This window comes from Chelonia mydas, chromosome 5, assembly GCF_015237465.2.
Source record: "Chelonia mydas isolate rCheMyd1 chromosome 5, rCheMyd1.pri.v2, whole genome shotgun sequence".
NCBI lineage: Eukaryota > Metazoa > Chordata > Testudines > Cheloniidae > Chelonia > Chelonia mydas.
Genome location: NC_051245.2, coordinates 94,403,834 through 94,428,448, shown reverse-complemented (window position 1 = coordinate 94,428,448; position 24,615 = coordinate 94,403,834). Strand labels below are relative to the sequence as shown.

At 44.6% G+C, this 24,615-nt stretch overlaps 1 protein-coding gene across 1 annotated transcript in view; it reads left to right on the top strand.

Annotated features, from left to right (window-relative positions):
• Window positions 1-24,615, top strand: part of RORB (RAR related orphan receptor B) — a 216,806-nt gene that overhangs the window by 137,800 nt on the left and 54,391 nt on the right. Inside the window, exons 2-4 of the mRNA XM_043547327.1 lie at window positions 8,007-8,092; window positions 16,318-16,459; window positions 20,322-20,723. Coding sequence (XP_043403262.1) covers window positions 8,007-8,092; window positions 16,318-16,459; window positions 20,322-20,723 — 630 coding nt within the window. The remainder of the gene's footprint in view (window positions 1-8,006; window positions 8,093-16,317; window positions 16,460-20,321; window positions 20,724-24,615) is intronic.

Here is a 24,615-nt window from a genome sequence, read left to right as displayed (position 1 = left end):
GGGGCGGGGGTTTCATCAACGAGAAACAAAGAGAACTTTCACACCGTAGCCTGGCCAGTCATGAAACTGGTTTTCAAAGCTTCTCTGATGCGTATCGCGCCCTCCTGTGCTCTTCTAACCGCCCTGGTGTCCGGCTGCGCGTAACCAGCAGCCAGGCGATTTGCCTCAACCTCCCACCCCGCCATAAACGTCTCCCCCTTACTCTCACAGATATTGTGGAGCACACAGCAAGCAGTAATAACAGTGGGAATATTGGTTTTGCTGCGGTCTAAGCGAGTCAGTAAACTGCGCCAGCGCGCCTTTAAACATCCAAATGCACATTCTACCACCATTCTGCACTTGCTCAGCCTGTAGTTGAACAGCTCCTGACTACTGTCCAGGCTGCCTGTGTACGGCTTCATGAGCCATGGCATTAAGGGGTAGGCTGGGTCCCCAAGGATACATATAGGCATTTCAACATCCCCAACAGTTATTTTCTGGTCTGGGAATAAAGTCCCTTCCTGCAGCTTTTGAAACAGACCAGAGTTCCTGAAGATGTGAGCATCATGTACCTTTCCCGGCCATCCCACGTTGATGTTGGTGAAACGTCCCTTGTGATCCACCAGAGCTTGCAGCACTATTGAAAAGTACCCCTTGCGGTTTATGTATTCGGCGGCTTGGTGCTCCGGTGCCAAGATAGGGATATGCATTCCGTCTATGGCCCCACCACAGTTAGGGAATCCCATTGCAGCAAAGCCATCCACTATGACCTGCACATTTCCCAGGGTCACTACCCTTGATATCAGCAGATCTTTGATTGCGTGGGCTACTTGCATCACAGCAGCCCCAACAGTAGATTTGCCCACTCCAAATTGATTCCCAACTGATTGGTAGCTGTCTGGCGTTGCAAGCTTCCACAGGGCTATCGCCACTCGCTTCTCAACTGTGAGGGCTGCTCTCATCTTGGTATTCATGCGCTTCAGGGCAGGGGAAAGCAAGTCACAAAGTTCCATGAAAGTGCCCTTACGCATGCGAAAGTTTCGCAGCCACTGGGAATCGTCTCAGACCTGCAAAACTATGCGGTCCCACCAGTCTGTGCTTGTTTCCCGAGCCCAGAATCGGCGTTCCACAGCATGAACCTGCCCCATTAGCACCATGATGCATGCATTGGTAGGGCCCATGCTTTCAGAGAAATCTGTGTCCATGTCCTGATCACTCACGTGACCGCGCTGACGTCGCCTCCTCGCCCGGTATCGCTCTGCCAGGTTCTGGTGCTGCATATACTGCTGGATAATGCGTATGGTGTTTAATGTGCTCCTAATTGCCAAAGTGAGCTGAGCGGCCTCCATGCTTGCCTTGGTATGGTGTCTGCACAGAAAAAAGGCGCGGAACGATTGTCTGCCGTTGCTCTGACGGAGGGAGGGGCGACTGACGACATGGCTTACAGGGTTGGCTTCAGGGAGCTAAAATCAACAAAGGGGGTGGCTTTACATCAAGGAGTATTTCAGGCAGGACTTCACGGAGGGTTCCAATAAGAAATGGTGCACCTAAGTTATTGTTCTTATTGGAACAAGGAGGTTAGTCTGGCCTCTGATTGATACATGGCTAGATTTACCTCGCTGCACCTTCTCTGTGAGTGACTGCAGTGTGACCTAAAGGAATGAGTCCCCTAGACGGGTGGGGGGGGAAGCAAATGAGTACAAAACAAATCTGGTCTATTTCTTGTTTTGATCCACTCCATCTATCTTTTACATCTTTGGCTGGCATCAGACGGTGCAGAAGGACTGCATGCCGTCCACATCTCACGGCTGCCCAGCAGAAGATGATGCAATAGGACTGCTAGCAATCCGTATCGCCTGCCTGCTCACCATAAGACAGTTCAATAGGACTGACTGCAGAATGACCTGGTCAAGTCACTCCAAATTTAGAGAATGACCTGGTCAAGTCACTCCAAATTTAGTCCCTGCGCCCATGTCTGCCCAGGCGCTCCTGGCCAACGTGGCCAGGAGCACCTCGGACATGACGATGACGGCTACCAGTCGTACTGTACCTTCTGCTGCCACAAGGCAAGGGGTTGATGCTGCTGTGTAGCAATGCAGTACCGCGTCTGCCAGCACCCAGGAGACATAGGGTGATGGTTACCTGAGCGACCTCCATGCTTGCCGTGGTATGGCGTCTGCACAGGTAACTCAGGAAAAAAGGCGCAAAACGATTGTCTGCCCTTGCTTTCACGGAGGCAGGGAGGGAACGGGGGCCTGACAATATGTACCCCGAACCACCTGCGACAATGTTTTAGCCCCATCAGGCATTGGGATCTCAACCCAGAATTCCAATGGGCAGCGGAGACTGCGGGAACTGTGGGATATCTACCCACAGTGCAACACTCCGGAAGTTGACGCTTGCCTCGGTACTGTGGAAGCACTCCGCCGAGTTAATGCATTTAATGCATTTAGAGCATTTTCTGTGGGGACACACACACTCGAATATATAAAACCGATTTCTAAAAAACCGACTTCTATAAATTCGACCTAATTCCGTAGTGTAGACATACCCTTAGTCTCTAAGGTGCCACAAGTACTCCTTTTCTTTTTGCGAATACAGACTAACCCCCACGGCTGCTACTCTGAAACCTGTCAAAGTATCTACAGTGGCCTTCGCAGTGGAGGTGGGGTCGCCACCGAGTATCGTGTCCAGCTCTTTGTAGAACCGGCAGCTCGTGGGCGCAGCACCTGAGTGGTGGTTTGCCTCCCACACCTTGTGGTAGGCGTTCCGCAGCTCCTTCACTTTTACCCTACACTGCAATGTGTCCCAGTCATGGCCCCTTTCTATCGTGCATCATAAAATCTATCCATAAGTATCATAATTCCTACGGCTGGAGCGCAGCTGAGACTGGACAGCCTCCTCTCCCCAAATGCTGATGAGGTCCAACAGCTCGGCATTGCTCCAAGCTGGGGATCGCCTGGTACATGGAGCAGGCCTGGCTACCTGGAAAGATGCATTGAGACCACTGTGCGCATCACCGAGCAAACAGGAAGGGGATTTTCAAAATTCCAAAGGAATTTATGGGGTGGAGATGACGGTTGGTAAGCTGCGGGCAGGGCAGTAGAGTTCAAACCCATGACCAGAGAGGCAAGAGCAGGCATTGTGGGACACCTCCCGGAGGCCAATCGCAGCACTGTAATCGACCAGGGTGTCTACACTGGCACCGCAGCGCTGTAGAACGCCTCTCGACGGGGTGGGCTTTTTACAGAGCTGAACTGCACAGTTTCTGCGCACTAAATGGCTTGGCAGCATGTACCCCTCAGGAGTTACAGCGCAGAAAACTGCTTTACTGCGCAGAAACTTGCCAGTGTAGACAAGGCCTTAGAAGCAGCAACACCAATCTGCTGGAGACTGTGTTTTCACTATTACTATAATACACTAAGCCCTCCAGTTCCCTTCACCCCAAAACCCCATGACTGGAGAGATGTTAACAGGCTACTTCACCTTGAATGGGCTCTTGAAATATGTGTTAACTACTTATGCTAAACAATTTCTTCCACCTTACATTTAGCTGTGACACTTGAGAACCTTTCCCGGATCTAAAGAAGAACTTTGTGGGCTTGTCTACATTGGCAAGTTTTGTCGCCAAAAACTGCCTTTTGGCGACAAAACAGCATGAGCCTACACACTACAATGGGACTTTTGTCGTAAAAAATGCCAGGTTTGACAAAAAACTTCCACCCCTACCAGAAACTTTTGTCTTTTCCCCTCCCTTTATTGTGGACAAAGAGCCAGTGTAGACACTGCTGATTGTTTTGTCGACAGAACTGGCTTCCGCCAGTATCCCACATTGCCTGCCCTGATTGCTCTGCTCAGTGTTTTGATCTCTGCTGCCCTGCAGGCATGCGCCGCTCCCCTTTCAAAGCTGCGGGAAGTATCTGCGTGCTGCTCCCTTTGGGGAACAAACAAAGAGCAAATGATTGGAATGCTCCTGTTCTGCCCTGCACTAGGAACGCAGCAGCAGGCAGACTGCTGCTGCAGGGGAGGGGGACAGACTGCCGTGCTGCTTTGCCCTTCCTCAGCACCCAGAGCTCACAGAGCTACTCATGATGCTGCTCTTGGCAGCTGAGGGGGCTGTGAGAGAACTCGGAGAGAATCCCAAGATGCGCAGCGATCAGCTCTTCCCTCCCTCAACACTGCACTGTGGGATACATACCCCCGGTGCATTGCTCACCCTGTCGATGATGGTGTCCCCAGTGTGGACATGAGCTGTCGACAGAGGGAGCAAGTGTGAACATCCTTTGGCGATTTTTGTTTTGTCGACTTTTGGGTGTCGACATAAGTTTTGTCAACAAAACTTGGTAGTGTAGACAAGCCCTTAGTAATCTTGAAAGCTTGTCTCTCTCACCAACAGAAGTTGGTCCAATAAAAGTTATTACCTCACCCACCTTGTCTCTCTAATATTTATTACTACTAACTTATAAAATGATTAGTTTGATTCTGATTTGTGGATGAGGTCTCAGCATAGTGTATTTGTTTCATAATAATTGAAATCAATAGCTTTAGCATTTAGGGACCCTATTCACAAACACTTATAACTGAGCACAGTACTTATGAGTAATCCCTTACTGTGTGTAGTATTATTGACTCTTCACAGTAACAAGTATGAAGCTCAGTGCAGCAAGTGTTTGAAGAATGAAGCTTTATGCCCTTGTTCCTATCACAGGAATAAATTAATAAGTAGTAAATATGTTTAAACTATTTTTAATATCTAATTTTATTATTATTATTATTTTATTTTATTATTCCACTATTTTCACTTGTTGCCTCACACATCTTGACTTACTAAGTTTTGAGGATTTCCCCATATTCCAGACTTTAGCTTCTGCCTGAGATCTACATCTCCCTTTGAGGTCTGGCAACCCAAAACAGTCCATCCTTCCAAAGACTAAACTTTCTCCCTCTGCATGGTTCTCACCCTAGGGATCTACAATTACTTGAAACCCAGTCTCTCAACTGGCAGCAGCACCTAGGAATCATTCTCAGGCTTTGTCTTTGCTGCCAAAAAGGGTGTGTTTTTACCAGGGAATAATTAGGGTGTCTTAGCTGTCCCAGTGCATAGTCCTTGTGGAAGTAAAGAACTGCAGTTTTACTGTGAGATGAACTGGGCAAGGTCAGCCATGGGTGAGGGTATACTGTAGACCTCACTTAGCTATCTCACACTAAAACTGCACTGCTTTGTCTCCACAAGGATTTTACAGCATAGTAGTTAATACCTATTAATTACCTTGCTGTAAAACCCCACTACCATCTTTTATGCAGTGAAGGCATAACCTAAGGTGAAGCTAGAGTCAAGGGTTGCCTGAGGAACAAAATTTACTTCTACAGTATATCTGAACTTTCCCAGCGTTCATAGGCACTTGCATTAAGGGATTTGGTTCTAGCCCATCTCTACCTAAAATATACGAACAAAAAATTATATTCAACTCAAGCTAATAATTAAAATATGTGATAGGTTAACCATAAATCAGCCACATTTTTGAAACAATACAGTAATGAAATAGCATAGCAGAATTACTTTACTTTATTGTTAAGTTTGGGGCGGGGGTATTATTTCTTCTTGCGCCCTCAGTTTACATGTGCAGAAGCTGTCTTGTGTGCTAGGTTATTAGATGAGCAATTGCACCGAAATATAAACGTGTTTAGGAGATTTGTGTGAGTGTAATTTAGAGACTCAGTTTAAAAACCCATTTGAAAATTTGTCTTTAGTGGACTGGAGTTCACAAGTGCATGCAACTGTGTATGTCTAGATCATGCTTTTATCACCCAGTCTTGCACTGGGGAAGACAGAGAGCTGAGCTACTGTGCCCCAAGAGGTGCTCAAGGAGACATTGTGCCTCAGGGAAGCACAGTCCTTCCCCAAATGCCTTAGAGTTCACAGTGGGTGTGGAAGTTTCACCATCCATGTATGTTCCTTCCTATCTCCTTCCTTCCCTCTGTGGGACACTGTTCACCTCTGGGGATGCACCAAAGGAATATTCACCTCCCTGAAAGAAGGGGCCTCAGTTATGACTGGCTTGCTTTGCAGGCTGCTTGAGGGTGGGAGGCAATTGTGCACTCACTGTATCTGGAAATTAAACTGAGTTATTTAAAAAATGAATTCTCAACCACCATAAACAATCATTTAGTGGTGAGAGACACACAGCACATTTCAAGGGGTTGTAGGGACAACCCCTTACAGGTACTCAGCCGATTTTAGTCAAGCTATAAAGGGAACTATAAAGATAATTGTAATGAGTCTCTGTTCTCTCACCTGGGAACAATGATGACAGATACAGTTTGGTACTAGATTATAAAGCCAGAGCACTTTACTGCTTTTCCAACAGCATCCATAGTATGAACACCTGTGTGCATGTGTGTGTGCAGTAGTTTGAAAATGATTTTTTCATTCTCTTCAGCTAAGTGTGCGCTCTAGCATTTGTGGTACCTCCAAGTGAAAGCATGGTTTTAAGGGAATGCATCTTAGGTTCCCCCTCACTCCCATCATGGCTCACTGTATGTGCTCACTTGTTACTTACTAAAAACCAGATTGTGCCTTGAAGGCACTGACCCACAATCCGTCCCAGAGCTCTGGGGAGTGCATACTGCACTACTCCTTAGGAGACAGCATGCTCCCCCTCTGCATCCATCCCAGCCAGGCTTCAGTGGCAGGACTGGCAGATGCATCTTTGTGGTGGGAGGTGGGCATGTGCCTTCCCTACTCACTTTGGGGTGGCATTTGCCTGACCAGGGAGTCAGAAGGAAGCAGTATTTTGCTCAGGAGGTCACACCCACAGCTCCACTGACTTCATTAGAGCTATACCAATTTGTACCAGCTAAGGATCTGGCCCACAACTTGCAAGGGCTACAGTTATGCCTGGCTCTTGCATGGGAAGGAAGGCTTCCTGCTCCCTCTCCCAAGTGCACCTGCCCAGAGCCAAGCACAGTCTGTCCCTACATACTGTACTAGTAAGCAGATGTGACAATGCAGTATAGACAGGAGAAGTCATGCAAAGGATTCAAAGTTGGAGAATGAGGCAAATATTCTGTCTCACATATAGGACGGAAAAAAGAAAATTATATGTAGAGAGAGGAAAATATATTTTCAGATTAAGAAGTGATTGAATATTTAGGTTGTAGAAGGGCCTGAACCAAAAGCAAACACCTTCCAATTCTGAGTAAATCTGAATCTACATGCAGTTCTGAATCTTGCAGTTAGCCACTAATTCTATAGTTAGCCAAAGCAAAGAACAGATACTGGAGATGTTAGGATCTGGATCTATAGCTCCTGCTCATCTCTAATTTAGAGCCAGTAAATAAATGGCTTTGACTGGAGTAGGTGAGATATGTCTGCAAATAAATCACTGGTTTAAGCAATTCCTTGGAGGCAGAACTTTGCAGATATTTACAGATGTTGCCAGTATCTCTGATGCATGTCAGTAAATCACAAATCAGAGGACATGAAAGAATATCACATGAATTGCATCCTATCAAATGTACAAGTACAATGAGCCATGATGGGGGTGAGAGGGAAGAGCCCAGGGGAGCTTAATAGAAAGAGCATGAAATCATATATGGCCATTCTGCCTCAGCAAAATGAAGAGTGAGGAAGTGATGGAGGATAAGATTACTGGCTAGCAGTATTTGAAGGCTAAAAACACCAAAAAAAAGGAGATTAATTGTTTAGAGTGATCCAATAGGTATAACTAGGGGATGAAATTTAAAAAAAAAGAAAACTTACGGCGAATGTCAGGGAAAGTTTTCTTATCATGAGATCTATTAGATGGTGAAACAGTCCCTTCGGGGAAATGGTGGAAGCCCCATCATGTGAATCAATTAGAACTGGACTGAACAGAGCACTAAAAAACAAAAAATATCATAAAGAACAATTTTACATTTGCAGGGAGTTAGATGTCTGACCAGCTCTAACATCTATGATCAGTAGTTAGGGCAGAAAAGAAAGGAACAGTATTATAAGTCAAAAATAACCCTTTTCTCTTTTTCAGCACAAATTGAAGTGATACCATGCAAAATTTGTGGAGATAAGTCCTCTGGAATACACTATGGAGTCATCACATGTGAAGGCTGCAAGGTATGAGACTTTATACAGCACTGTCATTGGCATCTGCATTAGCCTCAGGCATCTGTGTACTTAACAACACACTCTGACACCCTTTCAAACAAGGCGTGTCAAAGGCTGTAATGCCTGCTGCTGATACACAGGTGTTCCGTGTCTAATTTTGCTAGTTGTCTTCCTTATTCAACAGTCAGATGATATTTAGAAATAGCTCCTTGTTTGAGGCTTTGAATTATTAATATGTGATGCAGCATAAATGGTGATACAGGTGCTGGTTACAGTATGTTAGAACTGCTCCACCCCGAATGAACCTGGGGACTAGTTTTGTGCTCTTGTTTCATTTACGGTATGTGTGAAATGTCAAAGTTAATTTAAGTGTCATAATGCACAGTTTAAAGAGATATGGTGCTGATTTTGGCCCCCACTCTGGTGCCTCTATGCTCTCAAGGAGACATAAAGAAGTTGCAATTGCCCAGAGAGAAATTCCCCCAGCTCAGGAAGAGTGTAACTGGGACGGCATTGTCCCTCCTTGTAGGCCTGGCATACCCCGGGGATGGAAGGGAGCAGGCTGGGGTACAAGGGAGAATGCCCACAGTGCTCCAGTGAGTTGAGGCTGCAGCACCAGCCATTGGCACCTGTGGGAAGGCGGCCATATGTTAAAGCAGTCCCTGTGGCTATTTTGGCTCTCACAGCAGCCAAGAATTTTGCAAAGGCAAATCTTGGTGTTTGCAGTTCTGACTACCTGCTTGAAGGTGCAAAGATGCAAAGGCTCTGATTAGCACCTGCAGGTCATTTTGTAGATGGAAACGTGCACTTGTACATTTTGTGGGCGCACATACACATCTACATGTGTGTAGTGTGAAATATCTCGCTCCCCAGGTTTGTATTTAGCATTTTATAACATTGAAGGCATCTGAAAAATCCAAAACATTAGATTTACCACATCCCAAAAATAAAGAGTTTGATTTAATGCCAGTAAATTGAGAAGTGACATATTGTCAAAAATCAGACCTTGCCTTTTAGAAACTTTAATAATTGTAAATGAGCCATCCCTCCTGTGACAAGGTTTTATTGTGATACTGGACTGGAAATAGGCACAAAACAGGATTAATCTAATTGATCTGATACTTTAAAATTGGCACAAAAATAATAATAAAGAAAAATGCTTTTAAGCAGAAAAAGAGCTTCTTGTCTCTGTAACCAGTCTACACAAAGCAGTAAGGAATAGAGTCTCCTCTGGATGTGATTAGTGTTAATGGTAGCCCTTGTGTGTGCCTCAAGAGGAGACAATACCTCTTAGCTCTATGTGCATATTGAGATAAGAAGCTCCTCTACCACTTAACACAGTTGTAACCCTATTGTTTTTGTGCCAATTTCAAAGTAGCAGATCAATTAGTCTAATCCTGTTTCATGAGACTGTCATAAAGAAAGATGTATGCAGCCTAGTTGTAGCTGTGCTGGTCCCAGGAGATTAGAGAGACAAGGTGGGTGAGGTAATATCTTTTACTGGACCAACTTCTGTTGGTGAGAGAGACAAACTTTTGAGCCACACAGAGCTCTTCTGCAGGTCTGCGAAAGGTACTCCCAGCATCACAGCAAAATGCAAGGTGGAACAGATTGTTTAATATAAGTAGTTAGCACATATTCTAAGGGACCATTCAAGGTAGAGTGTCCCGTTAACACCTCTGTAGTCATAGGACAAAAACAGGGGGGTAAAGAGTAACAGGTTGTTGTAATAAGCCATAAATCCAGCGAATCTGTTCAATCCATGATTTTTAGTGTCTAGCAGAGAGATGAATTTAAGCACCCGGGCTCATCTTTTGAAAGTGTTGTGCAGGTTTCCTTTGAGGATGAGGACTAAGAGGTCAAATATAGGCGATATCTCCACTACAGACCTATATCAGTATAGTATATAGTATAGTATAACCAATATAACTGCATCGCTGAGGGGTGTGCAAAATCCTAACTCCTGCGCCCACCTCTAGACAGTGCTATGTTAATGGGAGAGCTACCGCCTCTTGGGAAGGTGGATTAACTACACTGATGGGAGAACCTCTCCCATCAACATAGTAGCGTCTTCACTAAGGCCTTGTCAACACTGCCACTTTACAGCACTGAAACTGTCTTGCTCAGGGGTGTGAAAAAACACCACCCTGCCCAAGCAATGCAAGTTTCAGTTCTGTAAAGTGGCAGTGTAGACAGTGCACCAGCACTGGGAGCTTCTCCCCTCGTGGGAGTAGTTTTTTTACAGCACTGGGAGAGCTCTCTCCAGTGCTGGTACCATGACTACACAGCCACGTTGGTAGTGAAGACATCCCCTTAAGCACTACATTGGTGCAGCTGCAGTGCTGTACACGAAGACAAGCCCATAGAGTGATTGTTTTGTAAACACCCACTTCTGGCATTTAAACAACCCCTCAGCCTTTCCAAGCTCATCATCAGAAGGAAGCTCCCCACAGACCAGGACACAGAGACTCAAAACGGCACCAGAACCAGACAGAACAACGGATGCAAAACCTGCAGCCATATCTCCACTGCTACAATGATCAACACCCACCACAACACATCTTTACTCTTCGAGTGCACTAAATGCCCCAATAAAAACTATCTGAGTGAAACCAGATAGTCACTGCTGTCTCAAATGAACTCACACAGAAAAATGATAAAAGACAAAAACACCCTGTCACCTGTGGGTGAACACTTTTCACAAAGCTATCACTCTATATCTGATCTATCAGTCCTCATTGCACCTTGTTAAAGGGTGTAGCAAATAGCACTATTGTATCCTGCAGCATGCCTGGGCACCTTCAGTGCAATCTTTGCCCCATTGAAGCCAATGGGAATTTCCCCACCAACTTCATTTGGACCTGGATTTCACCCCTTGTTCCTACCTCAATGTCTCTGGGGCTCTCAAAAGTATCTCATTCCACCTGTCTCTCCACCATTGTGGGTTAAAACTGCAGCCTAGTTCTTTGAGGTATGGGACATATTACTATCCCTGTTTTACAGACTGGAAAACTGAGCTAGAGAAAGGTTAAGTGACTTGCCAACATCACGAAGTGATTTAATGTCAGAGTTAGGAAAAGAGCCAAGAAACTTTGTTTTTAGCTCTTCTACTCTACCCATTAGGTCAGTGCAATTCTTCTACCCAAAAGAGCAATTGTTCTCCCCAATAAATGTAGCCATTCAAAAAAAGGATATAAAATATTATATATTCTAAGAAAACATTTAGCTCTGATGAGGGAAGGGAAAAAATAAATTATACCAAGTCAAAATTTGAATATGTCCCATGATATTCTAATAAGAACAAAGAATGATAGTGTAAATTCCTGTATGATAGAAAATAAGCCACTCAGTCTTCACTATCAAAAGCTTTGTAGCACTAAAATATGATATTCTACACTATGTGATAGTTACAATTTTAAAAAACTTAATTTTTATAACGGTTACATTTAAAAATAAGATTGACCTGATCTGATTAATCCAGTCTTTCAGTTCCCTATTCACACTGAATTGCTTAAATTTAAAACAGAAAACCCTTTTTATGCCAAAAAGGAAATTTGTAATGAAGTATGGCAAATACATAAGAAATGTCTCATAATTAGCGCTAAATTAGCCTTAAATTAATCCCACAGCCATGGGTTCAGTAAATTCTTTGACAGTCAGGATCAGATAAGTGCTTTACAATTTTTCATTGGCACTTTCCCTAAAGGACAACTGCATTCCCAAAGATAAAAAACTCACATATTAAATTAAATTTTAAATTGGTTGTGTTAGTGGTTATAACCTATGCAGGGTAGATGAAATGGGACTTTTAAACTTCGCTTCATGGACTGGGAATGTCAGTATCTTTACTCAAACCCAATACCTGTTGTCCAGTGCTAGTGACACCTCTGGCCATCATTCAATGCACTAGGACTTGAGTGAAACGTCAAATACTGTCTTTACTGAGTGAATCCAGTCATGTACAATCCAATTACATTGTTTCTTCACCATTGTTTCTCCAGACTTCACAGCTATTATTATTGCCATGATTTGCTGCTGTCATCCATAGTCCTGTACTGAAACAATACTGGACTAGCTGTTGAATGAAGCCAGCCCTAGCTTTCTGATTCAGTTCAGGTTTAGTCTACAAACCATCCTAGCAACACTCAGCCACCTCACTGCCAGTGACTAACCTTACTCTGTCTTCCTCCTACGGATGCTAACTGCACTTTTTACCTTCTATCTGCCTTCATGGCTTCCTGCGGTTGCTAGACTCCCCCTCCATCTCTTTCTCACTTTGTAAGTGTGCAGTTGCCTGTTTCTAAAGCTGCTAGGTTCTCCAATGAACTTCTCTCCTTTGTTTCTCTCCCCCTCTCTGGGCTCCCTGCTCCTCCTGTGCTCTTTACCTTTCGTTGTTCTGTAGAAGAGAGAAGAACATCACGTGTCGCTTTACGTCTCTCATCTCCCCTTCCTGGCTCCATTCCTCTTGACATCTCTGGCATTTCTTGTCACTTCTGCCCTAATGCTGCCTGATGGTGCCATTCTCAAAGGCTATGACTAAGTAAGGACATGCTCTCCAGTTCTAGTACTCTTGTCCCCAGTCACAAATCCAAACAACTGGCCAGAATAACACTCAAAAAAACCCTACTGAGACTGGGTAACTAAAAGTTTTAAGCTTTTTTAGCCCATTCCCTAGCTAAACTGGGCCTTTTAACTTTCTGTATTTACCTGATAATAATATATTTCTTTTACATATGAAATGTCATGATTTTTTTCATGGAGGAAGATGGTATTGTTTAAAAGTGTTGCTTTTTCCATTGCACTTTAGCTAATAAGGTCATTAAATCCTAGGGCTCTTGTAGATGCCTCAATTTGAATTACCTGTCACTTGTGGAGTATCTGGTCCCTCCAAATCAGTTCACGCTTCTCCAGGTTAACCTAGGGAATCACACAGTACATTACATCAGAGGGGTAGCCATGTTAGTCTGGATCTGTAAAAGCGACAAAGAGTCCTGTGGCACCTTATAGACTAACAGACATATTGGAGCATAAGCTTTCGTGGGTGAATACCCACTTCGTCGGATGCATGTAGTGGAAATTTCCAGAGGCAGGTATAAAGATGCAAGCAAGAATCAGGCTAGGGATAACGAGGTTAGTTCAATCAGGGAGATGAGGCCCTCTTCTAGCAGTTGAGGCGTGAACAGCAAGGGAGGAGAAACTGCTTTTGTAGTTGGCAAGCCATTCACAGTCTTTGTTTAATCCTGAGCTGATGGTGTCAAATTTGCAAATGAACTGAAGCTCAGCAGTTTCTCTTTGAAGTCTGGTCCTGAAGTTTTTTTTGCTGCAGGATGGCTACCTTTAAATCTGCTATTGTGTGTCCAGGGAGGTTGAAGTGTTCTCCTACAGGTTTTTTGTATATTGCCATTCCTAATATCTCATTTGTGTCCATTTATCCTTTTACGTAGGGACTGTCCAGTTTGGCCCATGTACATAGCAGTAGGGGCATTGCTGGCACATGATGGTGTATATTACATTGGTGGATGTGCAGGTGAATGAACGGGTGATGGTATGGCTGATCTGGTTAGGTCCTGTGATGATGTAGGGTCTGAGTAGAGAGTCCACATATCTGGACAGTCCTTCAGTGAGAGTGCCAATGCCCAAGATGATGGGTCATCCAGGATTTCCTGGATTGTGGATCTTGGGTAATAGATAGAATAACCCCAGTCGGGGCTCTAAGGGTATGTTGATTTGTTCCTGTGTTTGTGTAGGGAGTGTTCTGAGTAGATGGTGCAGTTTCTTAGTGTATTCCTCAGTGGGATCTGAGGAAAGTGGCCTGTAGAATTTGGTATTGGAGAGTTGTCTGGCAGCCTCCTTTTGGTAGTCAGACCTGTTCATGATGACAACAGCACCTCCTTTATCAGCCTCTTTGATTATAGTGTCAGGGTTGTTTCTGAGGTTGTGGATGGCATTACTTTCTGCACGACTTAGGTTATGAGGCAAGTGACGTTGTTTTTCCACATTTTCTGCCTGTGCACGTCGGTGGAAGCATCCTATGTATAGGTCTATCATCTCAGGCATTGGCACTCTCACTGAAGGACTGTCTGGATATGTGGACTCTCTACTCAGACCCTATGCCACCAGCATGCCCAGCTATCACCGTGACACCACTGATTTCCTGAGAAAACTACAACGCATTGGTGATCTTCCAGAAAACACCATCCTAGCCACCATGGATGTAGAGGCTCTCTACACAAACATCCCACACACTGATGGAATACAAGCTGTCAGGAACAGTATCCCTGATGATGTCACAGCACAACTGGTTGCTGAGCTCTGTAACTTTATCCTCACATACAGTTATTTCAAATTTGGTGACAATATATACCTCCAGACCAGTGGCACCGCTATGAGCACCTGCATGGCCCCACAATATGCCAACATTTTTATGGCTGACCTGGTACATCGTTTCCTCAGCTCTCGTCCACTCATATCCCTTCTCTACCTACGCTACGTTGATGACATCTTCATCATCTGGACCCATGGGAAGGAAACCCTGGAAGAATTCCACCATGATTTCAATAGCTTCCATCCCATCATCATCCTCAGCCTGGACCAATCTACACAGGAGGTTCACTTCCTAGACACCACGGTGCAAATAAGTGATGGTCACGTTAACACCACCCTATACCGAAAACCCACCGACTGCTATGCCTAGCTTAATGCCTCCAGCTTCCATCCCGGATGCACTGCATGATCCACTGTCTACAGCCAAGCGCTGAGGTACAACCGCATTTGTTCCAACCCCTCAGACAGAGACCAACACCTACAAGATCTTCACCAACCATTCTCAAAACTACGATACCCACACGAGGAAATAAGGAAACAGATCAACAGAGCAAGATGTGTACCCAGAAGCCTCCGGCTGCAAAACAAGCCCAAGAAAGAAACCAACAGAACTCCACTGGCCATCACATACAGTCCTCAGCTAAAACCTCTCCAAATCATCATCAGTGATCTATAACAATCCCTCACTTTCAGAGGCCTTGGGAGGCAGGCCAGTCCTTGCCCACAGACAACCCGCCAACCTGAAGCATATTCTCACCAGCAACTACACACCGCACCATAACCTCTAACTCAGGAACCAATCCATGCAACAAACGTCGATGCCAACTCTGCCCACATATCTCCACCAGCGACACCATCACAGGACCTAACCAGATCAGCCACACCATCACCGGTTCATTCACCTGCACGTCCACCAGTGTAATATATGCCATCATGTACCAGCAGTGCCCCCACTGCTATGTACATGGGCCAAACTGGACAGTCCCTACGTAAAAGGATAAATGGACACAAATGAGATATTAGGAATGGCAATATACAAAAAACCTGTAGGAGAACACTTCAACCTCCCTGGACACACAATAGCAGATTTAAAGGTAGCCATCCTGCAGCCAAAAAACTTCAGGACCAGACTTCAAAGAGAAACTGCTGAGCTTCAGTTCATTTGCAAATTTGACACCATCAGCTCAGGATTAAACAAAGACTGTGAATGGCTCGCCAACTACAAAAGCAGTTTCTCCTCCCTTGCTGTTCACACCTCAACTGCTAGAAGAGGGCCTCATCCTCCCTGATTGAACTAACCTCGTTATCCCTAGCCTGATTCTTGCTTGCATCTTTATACCTGCCTCTGGAAATTTCCACTACATGCATCCGACGAAGTGGGTATTCACTCACGAAAGCTTATGCTCCAATACGTCCGTTAGTCTATAAGGTGCCACAGGACTCTTTGCCGCTTTTACAGTACATTACAGCTTCTGATACCACATGTAGCCAGTGAATAAACAAATTGTCCGTGTTAGAAGTTACCAGTACATTTTCTTCAACAAAAAAAGTATTCGGAGCAAATGGCACTAAGTCGCCTTGTTATAAATATTGGTGAGAGTCTCCCTGAGCATTTGATGAAGTTCAGTGTTTATTGTATTATTGAGGATGTACTATATTTTATCCCTCTATCCTGTTTGTTATCCTCATACCCGCATATTATATTTTACGGAGTAATGCACAGGTTTTTCATATCAGGAGAGAACATGAGTTTATTTCACTATTTATGGTTAAAGCATCTACAAAGTTGTATCATAAACAAAATGTCACTGAATTAGAGTTTATTGCAGTGGCATGCCACTATATATATATATCTGTATATATGGTAATTCTCTCTCTCTCTCCCTCTCTTTTTCACTCTGTCTCTCTAGGGTTTCTTTAGGAGGAGTCAGCAGAACAATGCCTCTTACTCCTGCCCCAGGCAGAGAAACTGTTTAATTGACAGAACCAACAGAAATCGTTGCCAACACTGCCGACTGCAGAAGTGTCTTGCCCTAGGAATGTCTAGAGACGGTAAGGAGTTAGCTTCCTGCTTCATAGATAAACCCTTTGAAACTGTTCTTCATTGCTGCTGACTACTTAAACCCCTGACAGATTTCTGGAAAGAAAGAAGAAAAGCAAACTGCTCCTTAACACATTCACAGTAAAACATAGATCTTTGCCATTCCTTAAACTTAGGAGCATTTTTTCATGGGGGTGGGAGAATAACAAATAGAGAGCAACATTAGATTAAAACAAAATGTTATAAAGAGAAATGTGGCATTCTGGTTAAAAGCAAAAAGGTCCTCCTCTCTTAGAGATGGCTTCACATGCTGGATCAGATAACATTTTATATTAATAATATTAAATATTGATGTATTAAGACTCCCCTGCTTAAAAATGTTTGAGGGCCTGAGACAGTATAATGAATAAAACTTACAGTTAAAAAGGAAATATGCATGCTTAGAGCGATTTTTATGCTAAAGGATCTGAAAGCACTTCCATAAAAATTACATTACATTACAAAGGAATGACTTGGTGCAACCTTCTGCTGTTTAGCAGTGAACAAGAGAGCTATACAACTGCTGAAAACAAAAAAATGAAGAAGGTTCGTGTATCCCGTTGAAACTTCAGGGTGAGGCTGCACAGAGCAAACTATATATTTTGGTGCTGGTGGTCTCCGCTTAGTCCTTACTGAGTTATTAGTCCTCTTATCCACTTCCCAAACTGACACACAAGTCAGCATGAAAGACAAATTGAGAACTGAGAATTGCCTGGGACTAGAATAAGAGTTGTGTTGCAGGTTAGCATTGAGGTGCAATGGCAGAGCTGTGCAAGGAAGCTTGAGCAAAGCCCGTTGGCATTATTCCAGCCCTAGCTACTACTGTTAATTTGGGTTGTTCCCAAATCCATACTGAAATTTTAAAATCATCAAAAAGAAAACAAAAATTTCTCCTATTTTGTAGGCATATTACCTTAATTTGCTTATCGATAGCTATATAGTGGCAAAAAAAATGGTCTTGGAGAGTTATAAAAATGTGCCATTTGAATTTATTTTAAATTTCCCATAGCTTTGTAGATCACCAGAGAAATTCTGGTCATTTGATGGTTCAGAGGTTTTAAATTAGTTTAAGGTCAGATTGCAATACTCATATGCACTTTGAGTAGTACTCCACTCCATAGGTACAATGGGGCAGTTCACAGTGTAAAGTTCTATCCAACATGCGTAAGGGCACCACAGTCTCACCATTAAGTGAATTCAGCTTGGTCTCTAGCATGCAGCAGACCGGGTTCTTAGCCTCTCCTTTCCGCCCAAAGAAGATGAAAGCTGTGCTCTTTCAGCAGTTAATCAGCATATGGTCTCCTCATAAAAGTGGTGTCTCCTGACTGCAGCTGAAGGGTCTAAGGCATCACAGGGACACTTGTATTTGGCTGCTAGAGCTCTGTCCCTCACCTGTAAAACAGAGTTTCTCAGTCTGTGCTCCTGAGTCTTCTATTGTGTAGATGAATAGAGGGTTTCATCTCCCAGTGCTGCCTTCCTCTAGCCAAGGGATCGGCATCTTTGGCATGCGGCCTGTCAGGAAAATCTGCTGGCAGGCCAGGATGGTTTGTTTACTTGCAGTATCTGGAGGTTCGGTCAATCGCAGCTCCCACTGGCCACCGTTTGCCATTCCAGACCAATGGGGGCTGTGGGAAGTGGCGTGGGCCGAGAGATGTGTTGGCTGCCGCTTCCCACAGCCCCAGTTGGCCTGGAATGGCAAACCGTGGCCAGTGGGAGCTGCGATCGGCTGAACCTGCTGATGCTGCAGGTAAACCAACCGTCCCAGCCTGCCAGCGGATTTCCCTGGTGGGCCGTGTGCCAGAGGTTGCCACTCCCTGCTCTAACCTCTACGAGTATAAACACTGTAATATAAACAGTCTTGCCTTTATTGATTTTTTTTCATTGTTACAAAGAAATCATATGTGAATTTTAACTCTCAGTCTAATAACAGACTAATTTCTATCACACAGAGGCAGGATGCTAATTGACAGCAGCTGGAGAGCCCAATTAATGAAAATATAATGAGCATAAACAGTGGGTGTTTGTTTCTATTACTGAGGCCCTAAAATTAAAGAAAATATGTAGTTCCATTTTTCAACATAAAGTCGTTGTGGATTGGCCCTCCCTGCTCTCATCTGCTGAGGTTAAAATAAGAGCGAGAAGTGAATGATGGGCAGGATCCATAGGTAATGCAAATGATGGTGTAAAGAGGTATAATTTATATGCTCAGGGGATGGAAAGGCAGGGCCATAGCAGGGAAACGAATCCCTAAAAGGGGAGTGAGAATCTGATAGAAAAGCTGTTATCTGATATACCTTCTTGCACCCTGCTTTCTTTGGTGCTTTTCTTCTCTTCTTGCACATCTTTCTGCTCCCTCAGATTGCACGTTACACTCACATTCGCACAGACTTATAGGATCTGACTATCATAAAGGGGTCTGAAAGTGGATATAAATAGAAGTATAAAGTGGCCCTAGTGTAAATGAGAATCAGGCCCATCTTCAGCAGTCATTTATGTTGTCTCTAAATTTAGCACAATATGTAGAAGGATCTAAAGTAATTCAGCGGCTTTGGAAAACACTTGTCCTCATACCACATGAAAGGAGTATTTGATGCTTCATTAAGAATGGCCATACTGGGTCAAACCAAAGGTCCATCTAGCCCAGTATCCTGTCTTCTGACAGTGGCTAATGCCAGGTGCTTCAGAGGGAATGAACAGAACAGTTAATCAAGTGATCCGTCCCCTGTCACCCATTCCCAGCTTCTGGCAAACAGAGGCTAGGGAGACCATCCCTCTCATCTTGGCTAATAACCATTCTATAATTACATTCCCAAAAAGGAATGTCCTGGTGTCCCTCCCTTGTGCTCTGTATTGGTATCCCTCAGGACTCCGTCCTTGATACCCTCTTCTTCCCCCTCTAGATCTTCTGCCCACTGAGTGACCTCATATGTTCTAAAAGCTTATTTACCATCTTTGGGCTGAGGTTTCCAGATCTGCCCAAAAATATTTAATAGATTTTAAGGCCAGAATGGACCATTAATATCATCTAGACTGACCTCCTGTATAACACAGGCCATAGAATTTCAGCCAGTAATTCTTGCATCAAGCCTAATAACTCATGCTTGAATCAGAGCGTACCTTTTAGGAAGACATGAGTCTCTAAAGATTTCAAGTGCTAGAGAATCCAGTTTGCACTCTGATGCTGACTTACTCTAAAAGTAACACTATTTCCTTCATTTGTCAACAGTGAAGAATGTACAAATTTTACAGATGAAGCTGAGGTAAAATATGATTGTGCAAATCCAAATGCGATGTGCCATTCATTTATGCTGCTTACCTTCAAGTCTGCTGTTTCCCTGCAGGTCCTGACTCTAACCTGTAATGTTGTTTAAAAAAAAGTAGGAGTGTGAAGATAATAGCCCCTTGAAAGGTTTCAATAACAGGCCTTTAGGATTTGCTTTCATCAGAAGGCACTAATCAGTTAGTGCATAGTTTAAAGGTTTGGGAGCAAGTTGATAAAGCACATGGGATACAAATCTAAAGGTTGTAAGTTTTATATACCTCTGGGATGTTGTGAAGTGAACACAGAGAGAGAAGAGAAAGATGCCAGGTCTTTTTAACATTCACAGCAGGGAGGAATATGTTGCTTGACTGAGTCCCTGTCCGTCAAAATGGAGCAGCGTTGGTACCTTGCAAATCCAAGAGCATACTGCTTCAGCTTTCATAATACGTGGGTAGTCTGCAGATTTGTGTCATCTCTGATTTCCCCAGCAGAAAGACAGGGCAAAAGTGATGTTAAAAGGGAAACAATTTAAGAAAAGAGAGCAATGGTTTCTGTTATGGTTTGCTTTTCAGCTGTGAAATTTGGAAGAATGTCCAAAAAGCAGAGGGACAGCCTGTATGCTGAAGTGCAGAAGCACCAGCAGCGATTACAGGAGCAACGGCAGCAGCAGAGTGGTGAGGCAGAAGCCCTTGCCAGGGTATACAGCAGCAGCATCAGTAATGGCTTGAGCAACCTGAACAACGAAACTGGTGGCACTTACTCGAATGGGCATGTCATTGACCTGCCAAAGTCCGAGGGTTATTATAATGTGGATTCTGCCCAGCCCTCCCCAGATCAGTCTGGGTTAGACATGACTGGAATCAAACAGATAAAGCAGGAACCTATCTATGACCTCACTTCTGTACCAAACTTGTTTACCTATAGCTCTTTCAACAATGGGCAGTTAGCTCCGGGGATAACCATGACTGAAATAGGTAAGAAAAACTCTCACTCCTCAAGCATTCACTATTCCATTTGACTTTCTTTGTTGTTGAATAAATTGCAGTCCAGTTCTAACTGATATGGTACACAGCCGATTCATTTAGAATGGACTGGTCCTGAAACAGGGCTGGCTGGCTGGCTGGCTAGCTGGGGCTTTTGTTGTTGACTGAGTTTACGACATTCTAAAATAATTATTATATTTCTTAACTCAGCAATTCATGAACTGTTTATGAAAATGGAACACCAAAAGCAACTGATGAATCAATCAAAACCAAGTGATAATTACTAACAGGGAGCTTGTTTCAAATGAGCTCATTACCAGAAGGGTTTAATGATCTTTTCTGACAGCTATACATATTCTTGTCAAAACAGAGAGTCCCTAAGGTGGCTCATTCTATTGTGTTTATTAAAATGAGCACCAGATTCTGATCTCAGTTGCATAGATGTACATTTGGAGTAATTTCACTGATCTCTTGATTTAAAAGCAGTGTAATTGAGATGAGGATCTGGCCCGAAATAGGCTGTGATTTGTATTCTCCTGATTAACTCACTGGATGTTTTGGGCATACGTCTTACTACAGTTTTCCTTTAGCTGCCAGTGCAAGCCTTCTGCCAGCTGTTTCAAACAGTTAAAAAGGCTGTGTTTGGGTGAACAATAATGTTCTTTTGGTCACACTCTAGGGAAGGTTTCTAACGAAATAAAATTGTTCAGGCTCTCATGTGTACACACTCAGACGAAAGCACTGTATTCTATTCTAAGAAAAAAAGAACAAGAGGCTGGCTTACTAATTAAGAGCTTCCCACCTCAACAAGTGATGAATGCTGAGTCAGTTGTGGTTTAGAATAAAATTAGAGGGTAACACCTCTCTAATTGGGTTTAATTAAAAAACAAGAGGGAAAGGGTAATCTATAACTTTTTTCTATCTGAGTCCTCCCACCTCCCAACATGCTATAAAAACTCCAGGGCAGGTGGGGCGGGGGGTGTCCTTGGGCATAGGCATAGTTTGACTTCCATTTTGGGGGGAGCAGGGCACAGGCCAGCTCTGCATAGTGTGGCTCAGGGAGGGATAACCACCTCCACCCCCTGACTCACCTCAGCAGTCCATCCAGCCTGTTAGGGGACAGGAAAGCTGCAACCAAAATTTATAAATCAAATGGGAGGGTGGAGTGGGGCTCAGCTCAGTCTGAAAACCACTCAAGGTGCAGGCTGAGGCAGGGGGTATCTAGGGGCTATGTGCAGGGAGGGGAGGTAGCTCAGGGTGAAGGGAGCTGAGTAGCTAGGATCTGCATGGAGAGAGGGGTGTAGCCCAGTGCAAGGAGAGGGGTAGCTAGGGGCTGTGTGGAGAGAGGGGTGTAACTCAGTGCAGGGAGAGGGGTAGCTAGGGGCTGTGTGCAGGCAGGGGGATAGCTCAGGGTGTAGGGAGAGGGGTAGCTAGGGGCTGCATATCAGGAGTCCAGGAACGCTCCCGGCCCTGCTGTCACTGCTGCCTGAGGACTCTGCTGTCCAGGAGTCGGGTCACCCACTTTGGTGGCTCTTACCAACTGCTCCAGCAGTAAAAGCTGGGAGCTGAGGAGCAGCCACAACCCTGGGCACCATCAGCAGCAGCAGTAGCCGCAGGAGATAGGAGAGCTCTGTGGCTGCCCTCTTCATGGCAGCAGCCAGAGCAGCAGCTGCCCCCCAGTGCCTGGCTCCAGCTTCCCCCCTCTGACCTGGCCAGGAGGCAGGGTCTCTTGGGAGGGGTTGGGGGAGAGAAGGAGGTGGGGGACAGTGTGGAGTTGCCCCCAGGACTGCCCCGCTCTGGGTAAGGCACTGCCATTTTGGGGGAGAGGGGGTGGAACAACGCCCTCTGTGCACTCCCAACTCCCACTCTTGGACTTGGGGCTTTCACCCTGCGGGGTGGCACCAGGGCTCCTGGCTTCAGTCCCACAGCTCTGGGCTCAATCCTGTGGGTGGGGCTGGGGCTTGGGGCTTCAGCCAGGAGTACTGAGGCTCAGGGCTACGGGTTTCAGCCCTGCAGCTCTGGGCTTTAGCCCTGCGAAGGGCATTGGGGCTCAGGGCTTCAGTCTTCATCCACAGGGCCCAGTGGCTCTCCTGAAATGACTCGCAGACCCCCAGTTGAGAACCACTGATCTATAACATCAGTAAAAAAATAAACTAAAGTAGGTTCACTCTCAGAAAACCAAATCCTTGAGCTCTTTGCACACACTGAATGTTTTGTACATCTTGGCTTGTGCAAACGTGACTATATGGTTTGGAAGAGTCACATTTCCAATTTGTGCCTAAAGATGTCTGGGGTGGGAACAAAGGAGAAAAGTCAAATCTAAGAGATACCACCACTTGTGACCCTGAAGTATCTTGTGTAGGAAGGGACTTTGTAATGAGAGTAAAGATGCTGCTGTAATTTGTACCATCAGCCTATTTGCTACTTGTTTATCTAAAAAACTGTGAACCAATACTCACCTGCACCAAGGCACCAATAGCTTCTGTGGTGTGCTAACAGAAACACTGCAGTAGATTGTTCAGGTGGGGGTGATGAGGTGCTGCCCCAGTGTTTCTTGGGCTCTCTATGGACTTGACCCAGACACTTAAGTCAGTGGGAGTCTTTCCATTTACTTCAGTGCGTTTTAGATCAGGCCCAAACTCTCTCGTCCTTCAGGGTCACTCAGATAAGACAATATCCCTGCCTAAATCTTCATCCTTTCCTTGCTTTCCTAGCAAAAAACTGAGCTGGGCTCACCTTGATCTTCCACTCCCTCTGATCATACCAGAGGTGAGCACATCAGACAACTGCCTCTTCAACACACTGTAATGAGACAATTTAGTTGGCACTCACCCTTTCCTTTCCTAAATTTCCCTCTGATCCCATATATTCGGGGTAACTTTAGCTTCCTGAGGATGGGACAAGGTTGAGGAGCATGAGGGTTAATCAGAGGAGATTGGAACTCAGCACAGGAAGAATTCTCACTCTCTCCACTTAGTGAAACTGAAAACCATTTGGTGGTTGAGCAGCCTTATATTAGCTCCAAATTTGGGTAGGGAAAGTAGGACTAAGCAAAGGTTTTTGGCTACATCCACAAAGGAATGTAGGCACTTAACTATCACCTAAGTCCAAAATTTAGATCTTCAAAACCTCTGCTCAGTCACCACTTAACCCTGTAGTCACCTAAATTCCTTAGGTTGCTAAGTTTTCACTGGTAAAGTCCCTGATGAGCCTACATTTCTGCCAGTGGGCATGCACGCTGCCTAAATCCTGATGCTACCTCAGTTCCAGCAGGATCCTCAAGCTAGGAATTCCCTCATCTATCTCGCCTGTGGAGGCCAATCCGTAGGCATTCTCAGAGGCCACCGTAGAGCATGCCTACCAGATCAGGCTCCACACAAACAGAAAGGAAGAAGGTGAGTACTCTAGCTGCTGGGCAATACGGTATTCCAGGGTGGGTCTCTCTCAATCTCTCTCACTGCCCTACAGTCCATGGTCCCAATACAAGAAAACACTAAAGCACATCTCTTCTGTTGAAGGTGTTCCACTTTTTATGAAATACTTAAATAGTCATTGGAGCAGGGCCTGGAATCCAGGTCTCTCAGGACAGTGTGCTAAACACTTGGCTATAAAGTCATTCTCACTTTCTCTCTGACCCAGTGACCAAGTTACAGCTAAGGATTTCAGTGGGTGGCAGGACTCTAAACATTCGGTATTGCAATATGGAGTTTACGTTTCCTTTATGGATCTAGCCCTTTGTGAGACTTAACTGCCTAAGTGCCTAAGTTACTTTTGAAAATTGGTCATAGGGCCTTTTGAAATTTTACCCAAGTGGTTTTGTTTTGTTTGTTTGTTTGTTTGTTTGTTTGTTTGTTTGTTTTAATGAATGAAAACTACCATGGAT